The sequence below is a fragment of the Gossypium raimondii genome, chromosome 8 (assembly GCF_025698545.1).
Source record: "Gossypium raimondii isolate GPD5lz chromosome 8, ASM2569854v1, whole genome shotgun sequence".
In the NCBI taxonomy this organism is placed as follows: domain Eukaryota; kingdom Viridiplantae; phylum Streptophyta; class Magnoliopsida; order Malvales; family Malvaceae; genus Gossypium; species Gossypium raimondii.
The window spans coordinates 53,020,135-53,040,990 of record NC_068572.1 but is presented as its reverse complement, the minus strand read 5'-3'; the positions used below and the strand labels follow the sequence as shown (position 1 = coordinate 53,040,990).

General features: G+C 33.6%; 1 protein-coding gene and 1 non-coding gene across 3 annotated transcripts; one reads left to right on the top strand and one right to left on the bottom strand.

The window, feature by feature from the left end:
* The first annotated feature begins 8,122 nt into the window (after positions 1-8,122).
* On the top strand, positions 8,123-8,229 carry LOC128032092 (small nucleolar RNA R71). The gene has a single exon (XR_008188222.1). It is a non-coding gene; the product is annotated as a small nucleolar RNA R71 (small nucleolar RNA).
* Positions 8,230-11,809: 3,580 nt separating this feature from the next.
* Positions 11,810-16,902, bottom strand: LOC105792101 (thylakoid lumenal protein TL20.3, chloroplastic). 2 transcript variants are annotated; one of them, XM_012620503.2, is made up of 7 exons: positions 16,664-16,902; positions 16,362-16,560; positions 16,243-16,272; positions 16,037-16,143; positions 13,842-13,876; positions 13,626-13,754; positions 11,810-12,233 (listed from the first exon to the last, which is right to left on the bottom strand). In XM_012620503.2, exons 1-7 carry the CDS (start codon positions 16,821-16,823, stop codon positions 12,042-12,044), a joined length of 852 nt encoding a protein of 283 aa, XP_012475957.1. In that variant the 5' UTR covers positions 16,824-16,902; the 3' UTR covers positions 11,810-12,041. The 2 variants fall into 2 exon arrangements, with proteins under 2 accessions (XP_012475957.1, XP_052490930.1); XM_052634970.1 differs by having other exon boundaries at positions 16,362-16,564; positions 16,664-16,813.
* Between the last annotated feature and the right edge of the window lie 3,954 nt (positions 16,903-20,856).

Genomic DNA, 20,856 nt, shown 5'->3' with positions numbered 1-20,856 from the left:
ATTTTAGATTTGCAAATATGCTGTTTTGATCAATTAGTGATTAAACGGAAAAAATTTAACGGTGACTGAATCAAGATAATTGCACAGTAGTATAATGTTGCAACATAATGAATAAGTTGAGTTAAATAACTGTTGAATTATAATGGATTACTCTTTAGACCAAGCCTCACGAATGTAGGAAAAGGTTTTGAACAACGTAATCAATTTGTGTTCATTGTTTTACTTTTAGTTATATTTTTATTTGTAACACACAATTCAACTAGCTAGCAACTTAGTAGTAACATGCAGTAAATATAATCCATAATACAGTATCATAATAAGGTAAAAAGTTGATAGCTAAAACAACTTGCATGAATAACATGAAATGTGATGGTCACAAAACTAATTATAATTACGACAAAGGCAATTGTACATATCGAACAATAATATAACTATGGTGAGTAGGGAATATCGTATCCACGAGGACTAAAAGTACTAGTAATTACCGTTTTTCTATTATTTAGCCGATAAATTGGAGTGGTCGTTTTTAATCTAAATTTACTAATCTAATTTAACTAAGAATGCAACAGAGAATAAAATAGGAAATAATCGAAGATAACCAATGAGAAAGACAATACCCAAGAAAGAATTCACCTAGACTTCACCTATTATTCTGAAGCTGAATTAAACGATTTATTCACTTGTATCTTGATCCGTAGAAATCCCTAAATTATGTTAATATCTCTTTCGAAAGTAAGAACAACTGACTCTAGGTTGATTAATTGAAAGCTCTTTCTAATTAAAACCCCTATTGCCGCATTAATTCGATCTATGGATTCCTCTATTAGATTTGACTCTAATCCAGTTGATTTATGTCGTCCTATTTCTAATATTGCATGCAACTCCACTTAAATAGGGACTTTTGCTCCACTGAAATAAGCACATTAAACATGAATTAATATCTCAAAAATATTAAAACACGAAGTAAGCATACATAATTGAGAACATGAATCAAGTATTTATCGCGTAAAAACAAAAATTAAATAATAAGATTCATCATAGGTTTCATCCTCCCTAGGTATCTAGGGAATTTAGTTCATAATCCTAAATGAAAACATCTCAAAGTCAAAATAACCACAAGACATAAAGAAACTCAATAAAACTTCGAAAGAAATTAAATGGAGATCTTCAATCTTGAGGAAGATCTGCTTCCGAGTTGATTCTGATGGCGTTCTTCGAGTCTTCTATTCGATCTTCTCTAAATGCCCCCTCAGGTCTTCTTCTAATAGGTATTTATAAACTTTAAAATGCTCAAAAACCCTAAAAATTGGGTTTTTTAGCGTAAAAGGGTAGCAGGGTGCGAAATCGACATGGGCTAGCACATGGGCATGTGGCCAGCCCGTGTGGCTCACACGAGCGTGTGCCCAGGCCGTGTGGACCTTGAAAATAGCTATTTTTATCCGATTTTGGCTTGTTTTTCTCTCCTTTCACTCCCCTATGCTCACCTAAGTATAGAAACATGAATTTAAAGGATTAGAAGCATCAAATTCACTAATTTACATAATAAGCCATCCAAAAATGCATCAAGAATGGGATTAGAAATATGTTACTTTTATGGCTTATCAAATATCCCCACACTTAAGTGTTTGCTTGTCCTCAAGCAAAATCCTCAACTCACAATTAAAATTAATCTTTTCTCAACTTATAATTCTCATCAATAATGTTTCGAAATAATTCACAAATAATCATACATTGATAATTCAACTAAAAGAGCACTAAAGATTCAAACAATCCAAATCAAACATTTTTAAAGCATGAAAACATAGGTATTTCCCCTTATCTAAGTAATTACCTTTAATTCAAAATTGACAAGAATCGACATCCTTACTAAAGATTTGCTCAAATCACTCAAAGTGTTTAAGGTTCAAGAATAAACACTCAATAATCAAACATGAAAAGTCATTAGCATAGGCTTGCATGAAAATCAAATCTCCACTACTATAAAATGATATGATACACAAATCAAAAGGTATTTAAACGGTTGTAATGGGGCTTAGGTTAAGGGTGTGGAGAAAGGCTGAAAAAGTTGGTTAAATTCGAGATCGAATTGATAAATTACCAAACTAGAAAAATAAACAAATGCTAAACTAAAAACAATTACATCAATTGAAAACTATTCAAGAATAAAAACGAGCTTCTTCTCAAAATATGAATTTAACTGTTCAAGCTTAATTAACATAGAACTAAATAATAATCAATATTTATTTATTATATTTTTTCTATTTTTTTAACAATAAGAAAAAAATTCAGCAAATCAAACAAAAGAGCTTAATTAGGCAACTAACCAAATCAAATCTCGACAAAAAGGGAGTCAATAAAATGGGAAAAAGTTTCAACGAAAGAAAAAAATGAATTATGGGTTAACATTAATGGGTAAATCAAGAAAAGGTGTGTTAGGCTCAACGGGGTTCACTAAGGGTCAACTATGTAGGTAGGCTTTTTATGGAATAAGTGGGTTAAAACCTAAGTGCCTTTATCATTTCAGTATATCAAATCAAAGGTGTTGTCTCAACATGCATAATCGAAGCAAGTTTTAGAATAACAAATCAAATTGACACACTCATAACTAATAATAAAATGAGTAAGAAAAATGTATGCTCTAAAGGCTCAAAATCTCACAAAAAATTATAATTTTTGATGTCAAACTTGTAAATTTAAAACTTCAAGGTAATACCTCAATTCAGGGAAACAAACTAAAATTTTTTAATTCTGAAAATAAACTTATCATGCATGATTCTCTCATGTCTTAAAGTTTAAAACAACCAATGCACAAATGTTTATGAATTTAATCCAAAACACATTAGTAAAAATCACAAATTGATAAAAATTCATTCTAATAGAAGTATGAGAAAATTACTTAAACACAAGACATAGTTCAGGATTTTCTAATAAATACATAAATAATCTCCCCACAATTAGGATGTACATTTTCCTCAATGTACAAACATATATAATCACAGTATAAACAAAATATCATAAGAGAGGGAGAAAACTGAAACTACCCTAAATATTGGATGAAATTGCCAGAATGGTGAAAAGTGTAATTGCAGACAAGTCTAGATGTACTGCATGATTCCGAGTAAAATAATAAGAAAATAAACACAAATAGTGAAGAAGATTAAGGGGTTATAACTCGAGTAGAAACAACCATAAAAATAATAATTAAAAGAAGTACAAGAAAATAAAAATAAAACAAAACAACTAAGAAGAGAAATAAACATAAAAGAAAAGAAAAGAAAAGAAAACTAAAAAGAAAACAAATAAAATAAATGATCCTCATCATCGGAGGCATCAATAGGGTGAGTTACCAGTGCTGAAGAAGAGATGTGGAGGTGCTGACAGATCCGCTCGAAGTTTTGCTCGAAGCGAATGAACCGCTCAGAGAGGTCCTGTAATGTAGCAGCAGAAGAAATAGGACAGTGACTCAAAAGCGGTGGTTGAAGTGAGTCATCGTGATGGAAAGGGACATCATCAGTGAAGTTTTCAGGTGCATTCTAAGAGTCAGAATGAAATAATCGGTACTGAGGAGGATCCACTCCACAAAGCCGCTCAATCATCCTTATATTGGTCATGCTCGATATTCCCTGTGGAGACATCTGGCTGGCGAGTGTAAGCGTAGAAGATTGTTTTGGTGTGTCGAGGAAACCAAAGTTTCGAGCTAGTCGAGTCACATAAGGGCCTAAACAGATAGGACCCTTCTTGTTGCGATCTGTCTCATGGCAGAAAGCAAGGGCGATAAAGTAAGCTAAATAAAAAACATGCCCAGTAGTCATGCTCCATAAAAAATATACATCAGTAGTACTGATGACTTTGGTGCTCTCTCTCCTACCGATCAAAGTATGGGTTAAAAAGGCATGAATGTACCATAAAACCGGAGGAAGAGCAGTCGGCTTCAATCGACTCGCATCATAATGTGTCGTACTGGCCGTAAGATCTACCCAACAACTAGATGGCCAGTAGTGGATGTGCCGATGTAGGCAGAGAAATTTCTCGACACTCATAAACTCCTTAGTATATAGTCCCAAAGCAACGCCAAACTTAGGGACACTCATATGGCACACCAAGCCACCGAGCCTGAAAGTGATGGTGCCCGACTCATCATGAGTCGTCATCACATACTGGAGAGTAAATGTCGAGAAAAACTCTAAAGTCAGCTCCATGTATGTGGGCTCGATGATGGAGAAAAATCGATCCCATGAGGCTATGGTAATAAAGGCTCGAACATGATCAGCTGACTAGATCTACTCCAAAACAGCCCGATCAATACATCGGCCTAAGCCGAGTGGTCGCAGTCGAAGTAGCTGAAATAAGTCCTCTTGGGGACCCACTAAAAATCGAATATAGAGGTGGCAGGCCTCAGTGGAGGCGCTTAAGGAAGAGGTCGTGCCAAGTGTCTTCTGCTTTTTCGAAGCGGGGACAGTAACCTTGGACTTGCTTCGTGTGTTCATCAAAATGAATCTGCAATAAACCAATTAAATAATCAAGTATTAAAATAGAACGAAGTAGACAGACTAACCGAACATAATATATGCAAGCCAATAACTGATGCCATAATCGAAGGTAACATCAATAACTAAACGAATTAAAAAAATTGATAGTGAACAAATTATAAACAAGAATTTGAAATACAAATATCAAAAGGCATATGGCTTAGTATTAACCAATCAAGAATAATGGTACTAAAAATAAGAAGATGATTGTAAGAATCAAACGAAACTAAGGACTTTCAAAGCAATAAACAACAGTGCAAAAATAAGAATCATAAATAATCATTGAAACACACTTTGCTAGACTAAAATTAATATTTATAGACATAACAAAACCAAATGGAATAAGAAAAGTAGGAGTAACACAATATTAAATAGAATAAAATATAACAAAATAATAATTATAACTGAAAAGAAAACTAAAATTAAAGCATAATAAAACAAATAGATAATAATAAGAGAACAGATGGAGTAAAATAAAAATAAATGATAAACAATTAAGAATAATAAACAAAGAAATAAAAATAAAATAAGGACAAAGAAGGGAAAACGGTGGTTAATTGATGATGGAATGGGGGTGGCGACAGATATTTCGCGCGGGGAGGTACAGGGAATGTGGGAGGCGGCGGTGGTGCACAAAAGGTGGGCTATGGCATGGGGTTTGAGTGTTGGTCGGACAGGGAGAAGGGGAAAGGAAGAGGCGAAGGGTGCTGTTGGGGTTCGAAGAGAAAGTGAAAGGGAAGGGCGAGGTGAGGAGGGTGCGGGTTAGGGTGCTCGAGTGTGGGTGCGAGGGAGCTTGGTGAAGGGTGAAGAGGAGGGGCTATTGGGACGACTGACGGGAGAAGAACTCGGGTAAAGAGGGAAAAAAGAGAGAGGTAGTGTGATGGGGGTTTCAATGAGAGAAGGGAAGGAAGAGAGGGATGCGAGGGTGGTGAGTAATGGCCAAAAAGGGGCGGTTGTAGGGAGCGGTAGCTAGGGTTTGTGGGTGAAATTTTGGAAAAGATGAAGGTAAAAAGAAGTTAGGGTTTGGGGGTTAAAAAAAAGACACGATCATGTAAGGGCCCGTGTTTGGCCACAAGACCGTGTCACACGTCCGTGTGGATTTTTTTAGCCTGTGTACGATAAAGGCACCAACCCAGTCTTCACACGGCCGTGTATAATGTCCTTCGCTTCTCCCACACCCGTGTGGCTCGGCTGTGTCTCGCACACAGCCATGTGCCTAGCCCGTGTAACTCTTTGACTTGATTAAAAATAAAAAAAATTAACTCCAAGTTTCACACGACCTAGGGCACGTTCGTGTGTCCAGGCCGTGTAAGCTACATAGCCGTGTCGCACGGTCGTATGGATAGGTCGTGTCTCTAACGATTTTTAGAAAAATTAAGTCCTAGGATCCACACAACTAAGGACACATCCGTGTGTCCAGGCCGTGTAGGTCACAAGGCCATGTCGCTAGGCCGTACAACTCACTGTCGAACCCCTTTTAATGCACACGGCCTGGGATAAGTCCGTGTGTCAGGCCGTATGGGTCAAAAACATTTTTTTTAATTTTCAAAATTAATTAATTTTAAAAACATGAAATAAAATTAAAAAAATTAGTAGTGTTAACACTCGGGTTGCCTCCCGAGAAGCGCTTATTTAAAGTTTATGCTCGACTTACCTCGTACTCGCACGGTCACAGTGGTTCACGGAGTCGAAACTCCTCTTTTTTGCTATCAATTCTATTATCAAAATAAAGTTTAAATCAAATATTATTTACCTCGACTGTATCATAAAGGGATTTGATCCGTTTGCATCAAGCTCCGAAGTGGCAATTCGAGGATCCGTTTTATCTAAAAGTACCTTGTCTCCAACCTTAAATTGGTTCGTTCCATCCACATGCCTATCATGGCGTCACTTTGGCTCTTTATTATGATTTTTTGGTTTCTCCTTGACATGCGTTCACCATTCATCTAGTTCATCGATTCATAACATTCATTCTTCATGAGTCGTTCTGTCGTATTGATTGGAACGTGGCTCCATTGAGTTTTTTGAGGGATTTCCTGCAAAGAAGGTTAAGCCACATGGTTACTCATATTAACAGAACTTGTAAAATCATCTCACTTATTAGATGTCTTAATAGAATTACGAGCTTAGAGAGTAATCGTTTCATCACCTACACGAAGTACTAATTCACCCGTGCCAACATCAATTATAGTTCTAGAATTTGCTAAAAAGGACCGACCTAGAATCAAAGGGATATCACTATCCTTATCCATGTCTAAAACAACAAAATCAACTGGGAATATGAATTTATCAATTTTTGCAAGAACATCTTCAATAATACCTCTAAGAAATCTAATGGTTCTATTTTCTAATCGAATACTCATCCTAGTTTGTTTGGGTTTTCCAAGACCTCATTGCTTAAACATTTTATAAGGCATGACATTAATACTAGCCTCTAAATCAGCCAAAGCATTGTTAATATTCAAACTACCAATTAAACAAGGAATAATAAAACTTCCTAGATCTTTCAATTTGTTGGGTAGTTTTTTTGCAATGTGGCCGAGAAAACTGCATTTAGCTCCACATGCGACGAATCATCTAACTTTCTTTTGTTCGACAAAAGCTCCTTTAAGAATTTAACGAAATTGGGCATCTGCAAAAAAGCTTTAATAAATGGTAAGTTAATATGTAATTTTTTAGAAGTTTAAGAAGTTTACCAAATTGTTTGTTTGTGTGGTCTCTCTTCGTCGCGTTAAGATATGACACTCGAGGTTTATATTCTTTACCAACCGGTTTTTGCTCATTTTAGTTTACCTCAACCTTACCATTACTTACCATAATTTCTTGCCTCGGTTCTGGTTCAGATTCAACTAACATTTTTTCATCTCGAACAGTAAATGCATGAAGTTGCTCTCTAGGGTTAGTTTCGGTATTGCTAGGCAAACTACCTTGTGGTCTTTCCGAAATCAGTTTAGCAAGTTGACCGATCTGATTCTCAAGTCCTTGAATTGGTGCTTGCTGATTTTTAAGTGTTGCTTCAGTGTTTTGAAAGTGAGCTTCTGACACTGAGATAAACTTCGTCAACATCTCATCGAGATTCGATTTTTTCTCTTGCAAGTAAGGTTGTTATTGGAAGTGTGGAGGGGGTTGTGCCATCTGATTTCCTTGACCACCCCAAGAGAAATTGGGTTGGTTCCTCCAACCTGCATTATAGGTATTACTATAAGGGTTATTTTGAGGCCTAGAATTATTACCCATATAATTTTTTTGTTCGTTCTCTGTGGTAGGGCCGTAGGGTAAACACTCTAGATTGTTCATTCCTCCTCTATTCGTATCGTATTGCATCACCAGATGTACCATCAATTTTTTTATTTAAAATTTCTACTTTATTCGATAACATGGTAACCGCATCTAAGTTAAAAACACCGGTTGCTTTCATCGGCTTTGTACTCATGACTTGCAACATATAATTATTCAATTTCATCTCCTCTATAAACTCAAAAGCCGCTTCAGGTGTTTTATTGTTCAGAGTACCATCGACTGCTGCATCGATTAATTGTCTAGTAGAGGGATTCAAACCGTTGTAGAAGGTTTGAACCTGTAGCCATAGAGGTAACCCATGGTGGGGGCACCGTCTCAATAAGTCCTTATACCTTTCCCATGCATCATATAAGGTTTCTAGGTCGATCTGAACGAAGGAAGAGATATCATTCCTCAACTTGGCTGTCTTAGCTGGTGGGAAGTACTTCAGTAGGAATTTTTCAGTCATTTGATCCCATGTGGGAATGAAACCTTGTGGTAAAGAATTCAACCACTGTTTAACTTTGTTCTCAACGAGAAAGGGAACAACCGTATGCGAATGGCATCGTCAGAAACGCCATTTATCTTGAAAGTATCACAGACTTCTAGAAAATTAGCCAAATGTGTATTTGGATCTTCATCTTGCAAACCATCGAACTGCACGAATTGTTGTACCATCTGAATAGTGTTCGACTTCAGTTCGAAATTATTTGCAGCAATAATGGATCTCACAATACTCGATTCAGCCCTAGTTAGAGTGGGCTTGGCATAATCGTACATAGTACGAGGAACATGATCTAGATTTGCAGCAATTGCAGGAGGTAGCTAATTATTCTGATTATCACCCATCTCCTCAGTAATAATAACATCCTCTTACTCGTCTACTATACTTTATCAACTCTGCCTCATTTCTTTACGATTTCTGCAAGCTGTACTTTCAATCTCACTGTCAAATAATAATGGTCCCGGTGGGTTTCTTCTAGTCATAAACTAAAGGAACCTGCCAGAAGCAAATAAAAGATAAGAAAAATTAGAATGCAAAAATTAAACTAAAAATAAAAATAAAAATGACTAAATTAATAAAAATCGAGTGTTCCTAATATTTTAGTTCCCCGACAATGGCACCAAAAACTTGATGGTCACTAAATTAACTATAATTACGACAAAGGCAAGCGCGCCTATCGAATAATAGTATAACTATGATGAGTAGGGAATATCGTATCCACGGTGACTAAAAGTACTAGTAATTATCGTTTTTCTATTATTTAGGCCATAAATTGGAGTGATTATTTTTAATCTAAATTTACTAATCTAATTTAACTAAGAATGCAACAGAGAATGAAATAGGAAATAATCGAAGATAACCAATGGGAAAGACAATACCCATGAAAGAATCCATCTAGACTTCACCTATTATTCTAAATCTGAATTAAACGATTTATTCACTTGTGTCTTGATCCGTAGAAATTCCTAAATTATGTTAATATCTCTTTCGAGAGTAAGAACAAATGACTCTAGGTTGATTAATTGAAAGCTATTTCTAATTAAAACCCCTATTGTCGCATTAACTCGATCTATGGATTCCCCTATTAGATTTGGCTCTAATCCAGTTGATTTATGTCGTCCTATTTCTAGGATTGCATGCACCTCTACTCAATTATGCTATATCTACTCTTAAACAGAGACTTTTGCTCCACTGAAATAAGCATATTAAACATGAATTAATATCCCAAAAATATTAAAACACGAAATAAGCATACATGATTGAGAATAAGAATAAAGTATTTATCGCGTAAAAACAGAAATTAAATAATAAGATTCATCATAGGTTTCATCCTTTCTAGGTATCTAGGGAATTTAGTTCATAATCCTGAATGAAAATATTTCAAAGTCAGAATAACCACAAGACATAAAAAAAACTCAATAAAACTCTGAAAGAAATTAAATGGAGATCTTCGATCTTGAGGAAGATCCGCTTCCGAGTTGATTCCGATGACGTTCTTAAAGTCTTCTCTTCTATCTTCTCTGAGTACCCCCTCAGGTCTTCTTCTAATAGGTATTTATAGACTTTAAAATGCTCAGAAATCCTAAAAATTTGGTATTTTTCGCGTAAAAGGGAAGCAGGGTGCGAAATCGACATGGGCTGGCACATGGGCTTGTAGCCAGCCGCCAGCCCGTGTGGATCCTGAAAACAATTTTTTTTTTCTTTGATTTTGACTTGTTTTTCACTCTTTTCATTCCCCTATTCTCACCTAAGTATAGAAACATGAATTTAAAGGATTAGGAGCATCAAATTCACTAATTTACATAATAAATTATCCAAAGACGCATCAAGAATGAGATTAAAAATATGTTACTTTTATGGCTTATTAAAATGATTAACTTCATTTATGCCAAGTTCAGGTTGCAATAAACAAAGATTGGAGTGCAAGTAGTATTTATTCACAATACAGACAGTATTACATATAGCTGATGAGTAGAATTATGAACACATAGGAAGTATTCCCTGTCCTCATAAATAGGGCCATTTGGAGAATCCTAAAAAAATATGTATAAACCTACAGAAAAATCCTCAAAATAGTTTACTTTTAGTCAATGATTGACATTAATCTATAGGAATATGCAGATCGTATACGTATTGGAACAAACTGTGGCAGCTATAATTTTCATCCAATACGGTTACTTATGTTGTATGATAATCATAATTCTTACACATGCTAGTTTAGATTCATACTGTTTTCCCTAAATTGAAATGAGTAGGAGAACAGTAAAAAAGAAGGTGAAAGTGGGGGCATGCCCTGATTTGGAACACTTGAGAGTTAGCCATAAAAGGAACAAACAACCTTTTGTTCAATTATGAATGTTTAGCTCTTCTTTGTTTTGGGTGTTGTGTCTGCGGGCCCACTAGAACAAAGACAAAACAGTAAAGTTGAAGCAACTTGATTGATTTCTTTAAGAAGTGGTCCGTGCTTGACTTGAGAGCAGAGATAGGTTCCTCTATGTTGTCTTGAAATTTCATTAGACACCCTCAACGTTTGTTAAATCCGTTACTGTCACTTAAACTGCGAGAGAAAGCATGGCCTCGCCTGATTAAACGTCACTCAGATGGGCAGGCACGAGGTAGAATCTCTCTAGTGCTCCACTTAAGGTCATGGTCATCCAACCACTACGGATGAGGATAAGATGGAACAATTTGGGCTTTAGCATTTATATGGGAAAATAGTGCGACCCTAATGATTGGTTTACAATTACATGCAGATGTGTATGTACATGGATGATCTTTCTAGGTTTTATGGTATTTGATATACCAGCAGATAAAACAGGCCAGTCATATAGAACTCAGACTATAGCTTAAAGAAAACACAAGACCTGCAAGACCCGAACTTCCTACATTGCCAACTAACAGTTTAGGAACAAGTCGCCTAACCAGGAATGTAGCTTCCAAGGATCAAAAATCCTATTAGGAAGGACCTTGACCAACAAAATAGTCATTGGATAAACCGGTTAAGTCAGGACAAAGGAGTAAAGTATCACTTTGACAAATTTACTAAACTTCCCGGCTATCAGTGACATTAACCCAAATATATATATATATATATATATATATATATGTATTCTGCAAGCATCTTTTGAAGCTAGTCTTGCCTAAAATGCATCGAGATGGTTGTCGTAAGGTAGATTCTCTCTAGTGCTCCACTCAGATGGCCATCCCACGATCATAGAAAGTGGTGTGAAGCCACAATTTGACGATTGAGGAAAGAGTGCACAGGCAAAATGATAGCATGAACATGTCAAGTATGTCTGACCTTTCCAACCTATTTGTGGTATTTAATGGGGATTAGGCTATTTTCTTTAGGACAGCAGATTTTGAAGTAACAGTTGAGACAGAAGATGATCCATATCAATGTCTCTTAGATCTTAAGGAAGCCATAAGCTTTCAGAATGGCAGAAATCTTCTCGACATTTCACTTTATCAGACAGATGAAGTTTTTACACCAAAATGACAATACCGGTTGTGCTGCATAACTATAAATTTAAGGGTTTTAACAACATAATTCTAGTTAAAAACTGACCCAAATTCCAATTTTAAACTCATGGTATTGTTGATGACAAGTCTTTTAACTTTTATCCAAGAAACATCATATGACAACACAAAAGCATATGTTTTGTTCCCCGCACCACCAAGAGTGAATGTGCCTATGAGATATCCTTGCGTATGGTTAACAGGTAAGACTATTTGGCTTCGCAAAGGCCAGTATCTTTGTTACAAAAACCATCTCGGTCTAGCAATTTTTGAGGTGGAGCACTCAACAGAGGAGAGGAAGGGGAACCATAAGCGTTTCGTCGACTGTTTCCACATCCTAAACTTGCTCTGGTGCTTACCCCAGTTATTGGATTTTTGCCATTTGCATACTTGCAGAGAGCCTACGTAAGCAAACCCATAAATTATTTGGGAAAAATAAACAAAAAGGAGCTCACAGAGTAATAGAAATTGGAGTATAAATAATCATCGAAAATATAAATGATGCTTTAAAAAGCTCGAAAATATGTATACATTCCCAATTCTAAAAATAACCTCTACTCAATCTAATAATATCCTTGACTTTGGGCATCCTGGTTATCTTTCAGTTGCAGATTTTTAGACCTATAGATATGGATTCGTTAGACCCTGATGTAGACAAGCCTATCAAGTATCTGAAATCTGAAAAAAAAAAATTAAGATTCAGATTCATTTTTCAGCTTTTAATGCTATTCTTTGTTGTTCTTGAACTAGAGCACATTAACTATCTTGAGTGACACAAAATGAATCCATGAAATCATCACCGACCCTGCTTTTCCCCTAATTTAAACTGATGGTTATCTCTTACTGGCTCTGCTTTTAGGGCAGAACAAAAGTTTAAATATTTATCTAGTAATGACGGTGTTGCGTTTGCTATTTTGCGGTAACGGCAACGTCCCCACTGATAAAGAACTCAATGGCGGTGTCAACCTAGTACACATCAATAGCAGTGTAAATCCAATTTCATGATTAAATTTTGGTAAAAATACCTCTTTAGTCCCTCTCAATCAATATTAAGCAAATTGGTCTCTTTAAAAAAATTAGGGCAATTTGATCCCTATCAATTTCGAAAGTGAGCAATTAAATACAATTAATCACAACCGTTTTTCGTCAATTGTACATATTTTTTATTGATATAATAACCAATTTAGCATTAAAAGTTTACACATTTTATCAATGTGGTCTTAATTTAACAAATTTAGCCCACAACATTTACACATTTTGCCATGTTGGTCCTGACTTATCAAATTTAAACTTGTAAAATTTACACTTTCGGTCAACATTTACACAAGACATTGAAACATCGAAGACTAAATTTGTTATTATACCAATTAAAATTAGGTACAATTGACAGAAAATATTAACATCGTGATTAATTGTCCCTATTTACTTGCTTCTAAAATTAATAGGGCTTAAATTGCTACAATTTTTTAGAGGGATCAATTTGCTCAAATTTGAAATTTTAGAGACTGGAAAGGTATTTTTACCTTAAATTCAAATTGTGTACCGAGTTCAAAAAATCAACTTATATAATATTTAATTAAAATTTACTAATAAATATAAATTAATTTTATGATAATTATTTAAATAAATTTTTAAGAATATATTAATAAGCAGTTAATATTCACTATTCAGATATTATTGTTTAATCATTAATAAATAAAATATATAGCTAATCACATTTTATAGTATTTCAAGCATAGAAATGGAAGATATACATAAAGAAATAAAAAAAAAAAGTGTAAAGAATTAAGTACCTGCTTTTGAGGAAGATCAATAACAGCATCACTGAAATCTGCGCCTTCAATCAGGGCACCACCCAGATCACTTCGGGTGAGGACTGATCTTACTAGCACGGCATTTGTAAGGTTAGCCTCATTGAGAACCTGAACCAAATCAATTTTTTCAACTTCTTTGTTTATTACCCAAACATCTGCTGAAATGATGAGAGACCAAAGTTTGGAAAACTTTACCATGCGATCCATTAATGTGTCACTAAGATCAGCACCTGTAGAATTATGAGATATCACTTTACTTAAAAGGAAATACTAATTTAAAATTCAACTATTATTTTTATATGCATTTACATTACTAACATAATTGTTAAAAAAAGTCTGGGCCCTTTATTTATAAAAATGATCTAATTTTGATTTCAATCCGGTTCAAAATTAAGATTAGTATTTACTAAATATTAAATTTATAATACTATTATTTAATCTAAATATTTTATTCTAATTAAAATACTTACATGAATTTTAATTTAAAATGTCACATCAATAAATTAAATAAAAATTTAACATAAATTCTTAAAGTCTAAAATAGAAAAACTAAAATTTTAAAAATAAAAATATAAAGAATAAATTACAAATATATAAAGGGTACACTTTTAAAATTTAAATCTATAATTTAATTTAAAATAATTAACGTAAATAATAAATTAATTTAAAGCTTTTCCATGTTAAAGTTTTTGCATTACTATAATAAACATAATTATGATAGATACCGATTTAATTTGAATTATTTTTGGGTCTCGAGTTAATCTGATTTCAATATCGACTATGATTCTGACATTAACCCAACACTCTAAAACCTACTTGCAACACAAGGAACGTAAGGTCTATATAACCTTTCATTGCCTTCACCGATATCTTGTTAACCCTAAATCCTGAGGTATGTTTTTTTGCTTTTCTTTCAACTTTAAAGATTAATCAAGGTTTTTGCCTTTTGTTTCCGGTTTTGTAGCTGTCTTCTCTTATATATTCATATTGTTTTTCCTTTTTCAATTTACCCTCGGTACTGAAATCACCCAAAACCGACAATGGTCTCGCAAAACAATCGTGCTCTTCCCGAAGAAACTTTGGGAGAACAAATAGAAAGAAAAGGTGGATTTGATTTTCCTAACGATTTTGCTCTATGGCAGAGATTTGCATATGAATGCGCACACCATTTAGATGACTCGGAGACGTCTAGTCCTACCTCGTCTTATTGTTCATCAGAACCTGAGGCTTTGGTGGTTTCGCCACTTTATAATGCGCTTCAATCTATTTTCCCGAAGGGAGTCGAAAGAAAAGATGACGAAGCTTTGGGTACCCTAAATCCGAATCCCATTGACGCGGTCACAATTTCTGAAGGTACCCCAAATCCGAATCCCATTGACGTGTTCACAATTTCAGATGATGAAGCTTCGGAATCACCTGAGAAAGTTTTGCCTAAAGGCTATAAACCCCACAAAAGGGTCGTGGCTGTCCGGGATTTTCCTACTCCAACAAAGTTTCAAACTCCGTGCTCTGAAGGTCAATACTCTAGCCCCAGTTATGATGAGAGGGTCGTGGCTGTCAGGGATTTTCCTACTCCACCAACAAAGTTTCAAACTCCATGCTCTGAAGGTCAATACTCTAGCCCCAGTTATGATGAGAAAAAACTTGAATCGATAAAATCAATGGAAGCGGAACCTTCAGAGTATAAAGATGAATTGGAGTGCGGCTACGGTTTGATATCTAGGGACGCCATTATTCCTCTGTACAACATTAGCCTTATTTCATCAGAAGAAGGAAGGGATATGCCAAAGGTTAGAGGCTCAGTGGAGTTGAATGATCTATCAGAAACTTCCGAGCATGAAGCTATGGATTTAACAGAGGAAGTAGCATCCAACTTCACGTCTCCACTCGACACAATAGATTCAACTACTGGTTCTCCCAATGGCTATAGAGGAAGAGGTTCCCCAATTAGGGAGGAGGGTATCTTGGAATCAACTAGTTTTAAGCTAAAAGGATTTAGTCATAAGCTGTCTGATGCAGAAGATCCCTTACTTGAAGCACAAAGTGATTCAGAAAGATTCTCCAAAAATTCTCGCCAGAACTCTGAAAGCTTATCAAGCCAATGTCCAAATACTACAGAAAAGAGGGTACTAAATAGCCCAGGGAGTAAAAAGAGAAGCGCCTCCAGGTCTAGCACAACCACGGATACAAACAAAAGGAAAAGAGAGAAGACTGTTCTCCAAAGTTGGGCAAGTTCGAGCTTCTAGATAATTTCATGAGTTACAAATAGAATATAATTTTCATTTAGTTTTGTTTGATTTGATGCAAAAAAAATTGTCATTATGTGTACCTGTATGTGTTACAAATTATCATGGATGAAGTAGACTAATTTCGTTTGGCAGAAAATTTACCTGTGAAATTTGCTCTGTATGCAACTGCTTTCTCAAGGTATGCACCATTGAAGGTTGAACCACTGAAATCAGATTCCCTCATATCAGCAGATGTGAAGTTTGCCCTTCTGTTTCAACCATTTAGATTTCAGATTGATTATGAACAATTGTGAATCCTCAGTTTGATTGCCAAGTAGTAATTGAAATTCTTTACTTTGAAAAGTTACCTGAAATTTTCGTTCACGTGAACAGCTTTTCTGCACGACATAAGACAGAAAATCAAACCCTTCCTAAACGAAAAACAGAGATGTTGAGCATATAATTTAGATGTTGTAATAAAACGCACTTCAAATCCGCAGAACCAAACTGGGCAGCAGATCCGATACCAAATTCACCACGAGTTTCTGCCTCAAACTTATTAAGTTCAGCCATAGCAGAGATATCAGAGCCAAAAACAACTATGGCTGCTGCCAATGCTGTTGAAAGCAAGGGTTTCCAGATCTTAAACTTAGCATCCCTGACTTCATACGTATTGTTGGAACAATCTTCCTTTTTCAAAGGAAAACTATGTTAAAATTGAGTACCTAATAATAATAATAATAATAATTGATGAAACGAACAAGCAGAATCAAGATATCATTTACTCACCGCTAATTCGAGCTTTGATTTCTGAGTTATTAACCTGGCAATAGACGCCAAAACGTTTTGAGAATGAGGGAAGATGGCGGGATGAAGCTTTTGAAGAAGAAGAAGAAGAAATACTAATTAGAGGATTGATGGATAAAGAGGAGAGTGAAGGCACTGCCATTTACAGGTAGTAGTTTGGTTTCTTGTTACGAAGAAGCGGAAGCTGGTTCAGATGGGCATAGTGGCAGTTTTGATATTAAAATGTTTGCTCCAATTTTATCCACTTGTTTTTGCAGTAACGGGACTGGTTGGGATTAACACACGTCTCTTGCTTGTTTTTCATTGGATGTTGCCTTTCCATCTGTTTATTCTGGGGGAATTTTAAAGTTTAATATTTTCTTCCTGAAAAAAATATCATGAATTTGAATTTTTACTAGATTATCATATTCAACGAAGGTGGGGAACTGGTTACACAAATTTACAATTTAATCCTTATATCTTTACTTTTAGAAATTTAATCTCTTTATTTTCTTTTAACTTGATAAAATTTAAGTTCAATTATTAATACAATTTTTTAAAAAATTTATTGATGTTAAATTTTAAAATTAAAAACCTTACTTAATAGTCATATAACTAAAAGATGACTTTGTAATAAACCAAAATTTGACAAAATAATTTTAACTATGTTAATTGAAATCTGAAAAATTAAAAGACTGAATTCTAAAATTTATAAAGAGTTCAGGTACTTATGCTATATTTTAACCCAAAAAAATTCTATAACTAGCAAATTGATGGAAAATCCTGTTATCATATGGTGGATCAGCGTGGGTCTTCAGGTTCAGGTTTTTACATTTTGGACTTTGAATTGTACTTTATTTTCTATTTTGATATCTAAATTTTTTATTCCTTTGGTATTTAAAGTATCAATTACTTCCCAATTTGAACTTAAAATATGCTCTCGTTATATTTTTAATCTATTTTTGACAGCCGTTAAAAAAATCTAATGACCAATCACAAAGAGCAATGCGGCGATTTTATCTAAAATAATAAATAGTTTCTTTCATTAAACATATATACTAATTAAAAAATATGAAACAAAAATAAATATAAAAATTTGGAAAATATATATAATCTAGAAAAATATAAATTATAAAAATTATAAAAATAAAATTTGCAAAAATACGATAATTGAAAAGAAATTAGTTGAAATTAATAATATTATTACAAAAATATAAAAAATGTAAAAGTTATTTAGAAAAGTTTAAAATAAAATTTTTATAAAATTCTAAAAGGTATTTAAATTTCAAGTTTTTTTCAATTACTTGAAATTTAAATATATTTTTAATTTTATAAAAAATTCAATTTTATATATTATTTTGAATTTTTAAAATTTAGAATTATATAATTTAGAATTTTATAAAAATATTTTTAAAATTTTTATATATTAATATGAATTTTACAATTTTATCAATATAATATATATAATATTAAAAAGGACACGTGATGTATATTTTTATATTTTATCAATAAAATTTAATATATTTTTTTAAAAATCTAATTTCCACGGGGTATTTTTTCATTTGTCAAAATAAGTCACATGGTACTTTTCCATTGGCCAAAGTGGCTAAATAGATTTTTGTTAAAGGCCGTTGCAAAATCAACCAAAAATAGAGGGAATTGATACTTTAGATACCAAACTAGAAAAAGAAAGGTTTCAGTACCAAAGTGAAAAATTAAATATACTTTAAGGATTAAACCATAAATTATGTCTACATAATTTAACGGACAAAATGTAACACCCCTAACCCATGTCTGTCGCCGGATTGGGGTTACGAGGTATTACCGAACAAAATCTTATTTCTAATTTTAGTGAACAAATGATAAAACCAAAAATGAATCATACACTATGCTTATATATATATATATATATATATGTATTTATGAATACAACATAATTAAAATATAACAATTCAAATAACCAAATTTGCATGCTTAATATTTAACTTAATTACATAGACTAACCATTCAAATAAATTAAAAGTGTACATTTTACCAATTTAAATAAATTAAAATACACTATGCTTATTCGAACATATAATGATATTCACCAAGACATTTACATATATCAATGTTGTTAAAAAAATTTCATGCTATATTCGAATATAACCTTACCACTACCAAGAAACATTATATATTCATTAAGATAATATAACACCAAATCAAATTTCATAGTCACCAACACTTTCGAATTAAACCTGTTTCAAATATAATCTATTTGTTAAACATGAATTTAACCCATGACTGAATATGCATAAACTAAAACGTCATTTTAATTAAATTTAACGAAAGCTTCAAGACCAGACATAGCTAAAAAAAAGTCATGATTAAACAAACCGAATGCAAGCATAGAGAAAAATAGACCATTTCCACTTGGCTACCAATATACACATGATTCAAAACTAATCTAAATTATTAATAAACTCATACACATACAATTTAATAACATTTGATCCATAATCCATGTACATTCGAATACGTATAGCTCTCATAATCAAAACACAAGTCCAAATCCATTTGCATCACCTTTAATTACCTATCACAAGCTCCTACCACAACCGAATATACATAGCTTACAATATCAATTCAAATTATTTTAATCAAGGCTTAAGGACTAAATATAATTTATTACCTATTTGTCCCAACCAAACCTATTTAAAACCAAAACCAATTCACACCATACAAGTATGTCATACTTATTACTACCTATTCTCGCATACATTATGCTTAGCATCAACCATTATATCAAGACACACATTTGACCCGTAGTCCATCCCATAACTAAGTTAATCCATCACTCTATGCATACCATTATACATATACTAAACAATTAACCGAATAAAATATATATTTAAGTTATAATCATCACACTTACTTATCTATCATAGACCTATACCAAAATTAAATATGCATACATATAACTTCATTTTAATGACCATTACAATTATGTGCATAAACACTAAACTTGATCAAAAGAACATAAGCCATTTTTGCATGGCTTTTAATTACATTGCAAGCACTTGATCCAAAATCAACATTCCAACTATGCTATACATGCCATATATTCAAAATCAACTTAGTAAAGTACCGAAAGAAACTGTCGATAGTGTGATAAGTCTTGCTGATGATCCCCGAGCTCGTAACCACTTCCAACATCTATAAAACGAAGAATAAATATACACACAGTAAGCTTTCACAGCTTAGTAAGTCATAAGCAAACATTATTCATATTAACATTAATTTCAAACCAATTTGCCAAGCCAACTAAATCAACTATAACTAAGCATTTAACTTTAATAAATTAGATGCCTAAATACTCATATACATGTTTATTCATCATTTCATAAGTTACAACTATAATAATAAGCCAAATCTTCTTATATCGCAATTACTTCAATAAGCCAAGTCACTTGGTAATATAAACATACTTACCTAAATTTCATAGCATGGTATAAATACATACCTGAAACTTTTATTTAGTTTTCACATTCGGTCTCACACCTAACATTGCCCGTTGAACTGTTCGAAATTAAAAAGGATACGCGGATAGTCTGAAAGCTCGTACAATGCCAACGTCCCAGGCGTGGTCTTACATGTAATCTCAGATTGATGTCGCTGTCCCAGACAGGGTCTTACACGAAAAACAAATTGATGCCAATGTCCCAGACTTGGTCTTACACGAAAACACATATCAGAAATCCTATGTGATGACATAAGTATCCTATCTATTCCTAGGGTTCGTATAGGACTTTCAGACATTGATTATCGATCGAATCAAACTCGAAACAAAATCCCTATCTCAATAATCACATTCGACCAAAGCATAAAACAAATCAAATAATTCAATTTATCACATATCGTTTATATATTCTTGAATTTAACAACATTTAAATACTTATCGACTTACCTCGAATTTCGACAGACGAAATTGACTAATCGACTACTTTCGACTTCACTCGATCTAATTCTATTTTCTTCAGTTCTCGATCTAAACATATTCAAAATTAACCTTTTTATTCACTAAGTCATTCAATTTAATCCAAAAACACATAAATGGGAAAATTACCATCTTGCCCCTAATATTTTACACTTTTTATAATTTAGTCCCTATTGCATAAAACGCAAAATACACAAAATATCACAACAACATAGTTAGG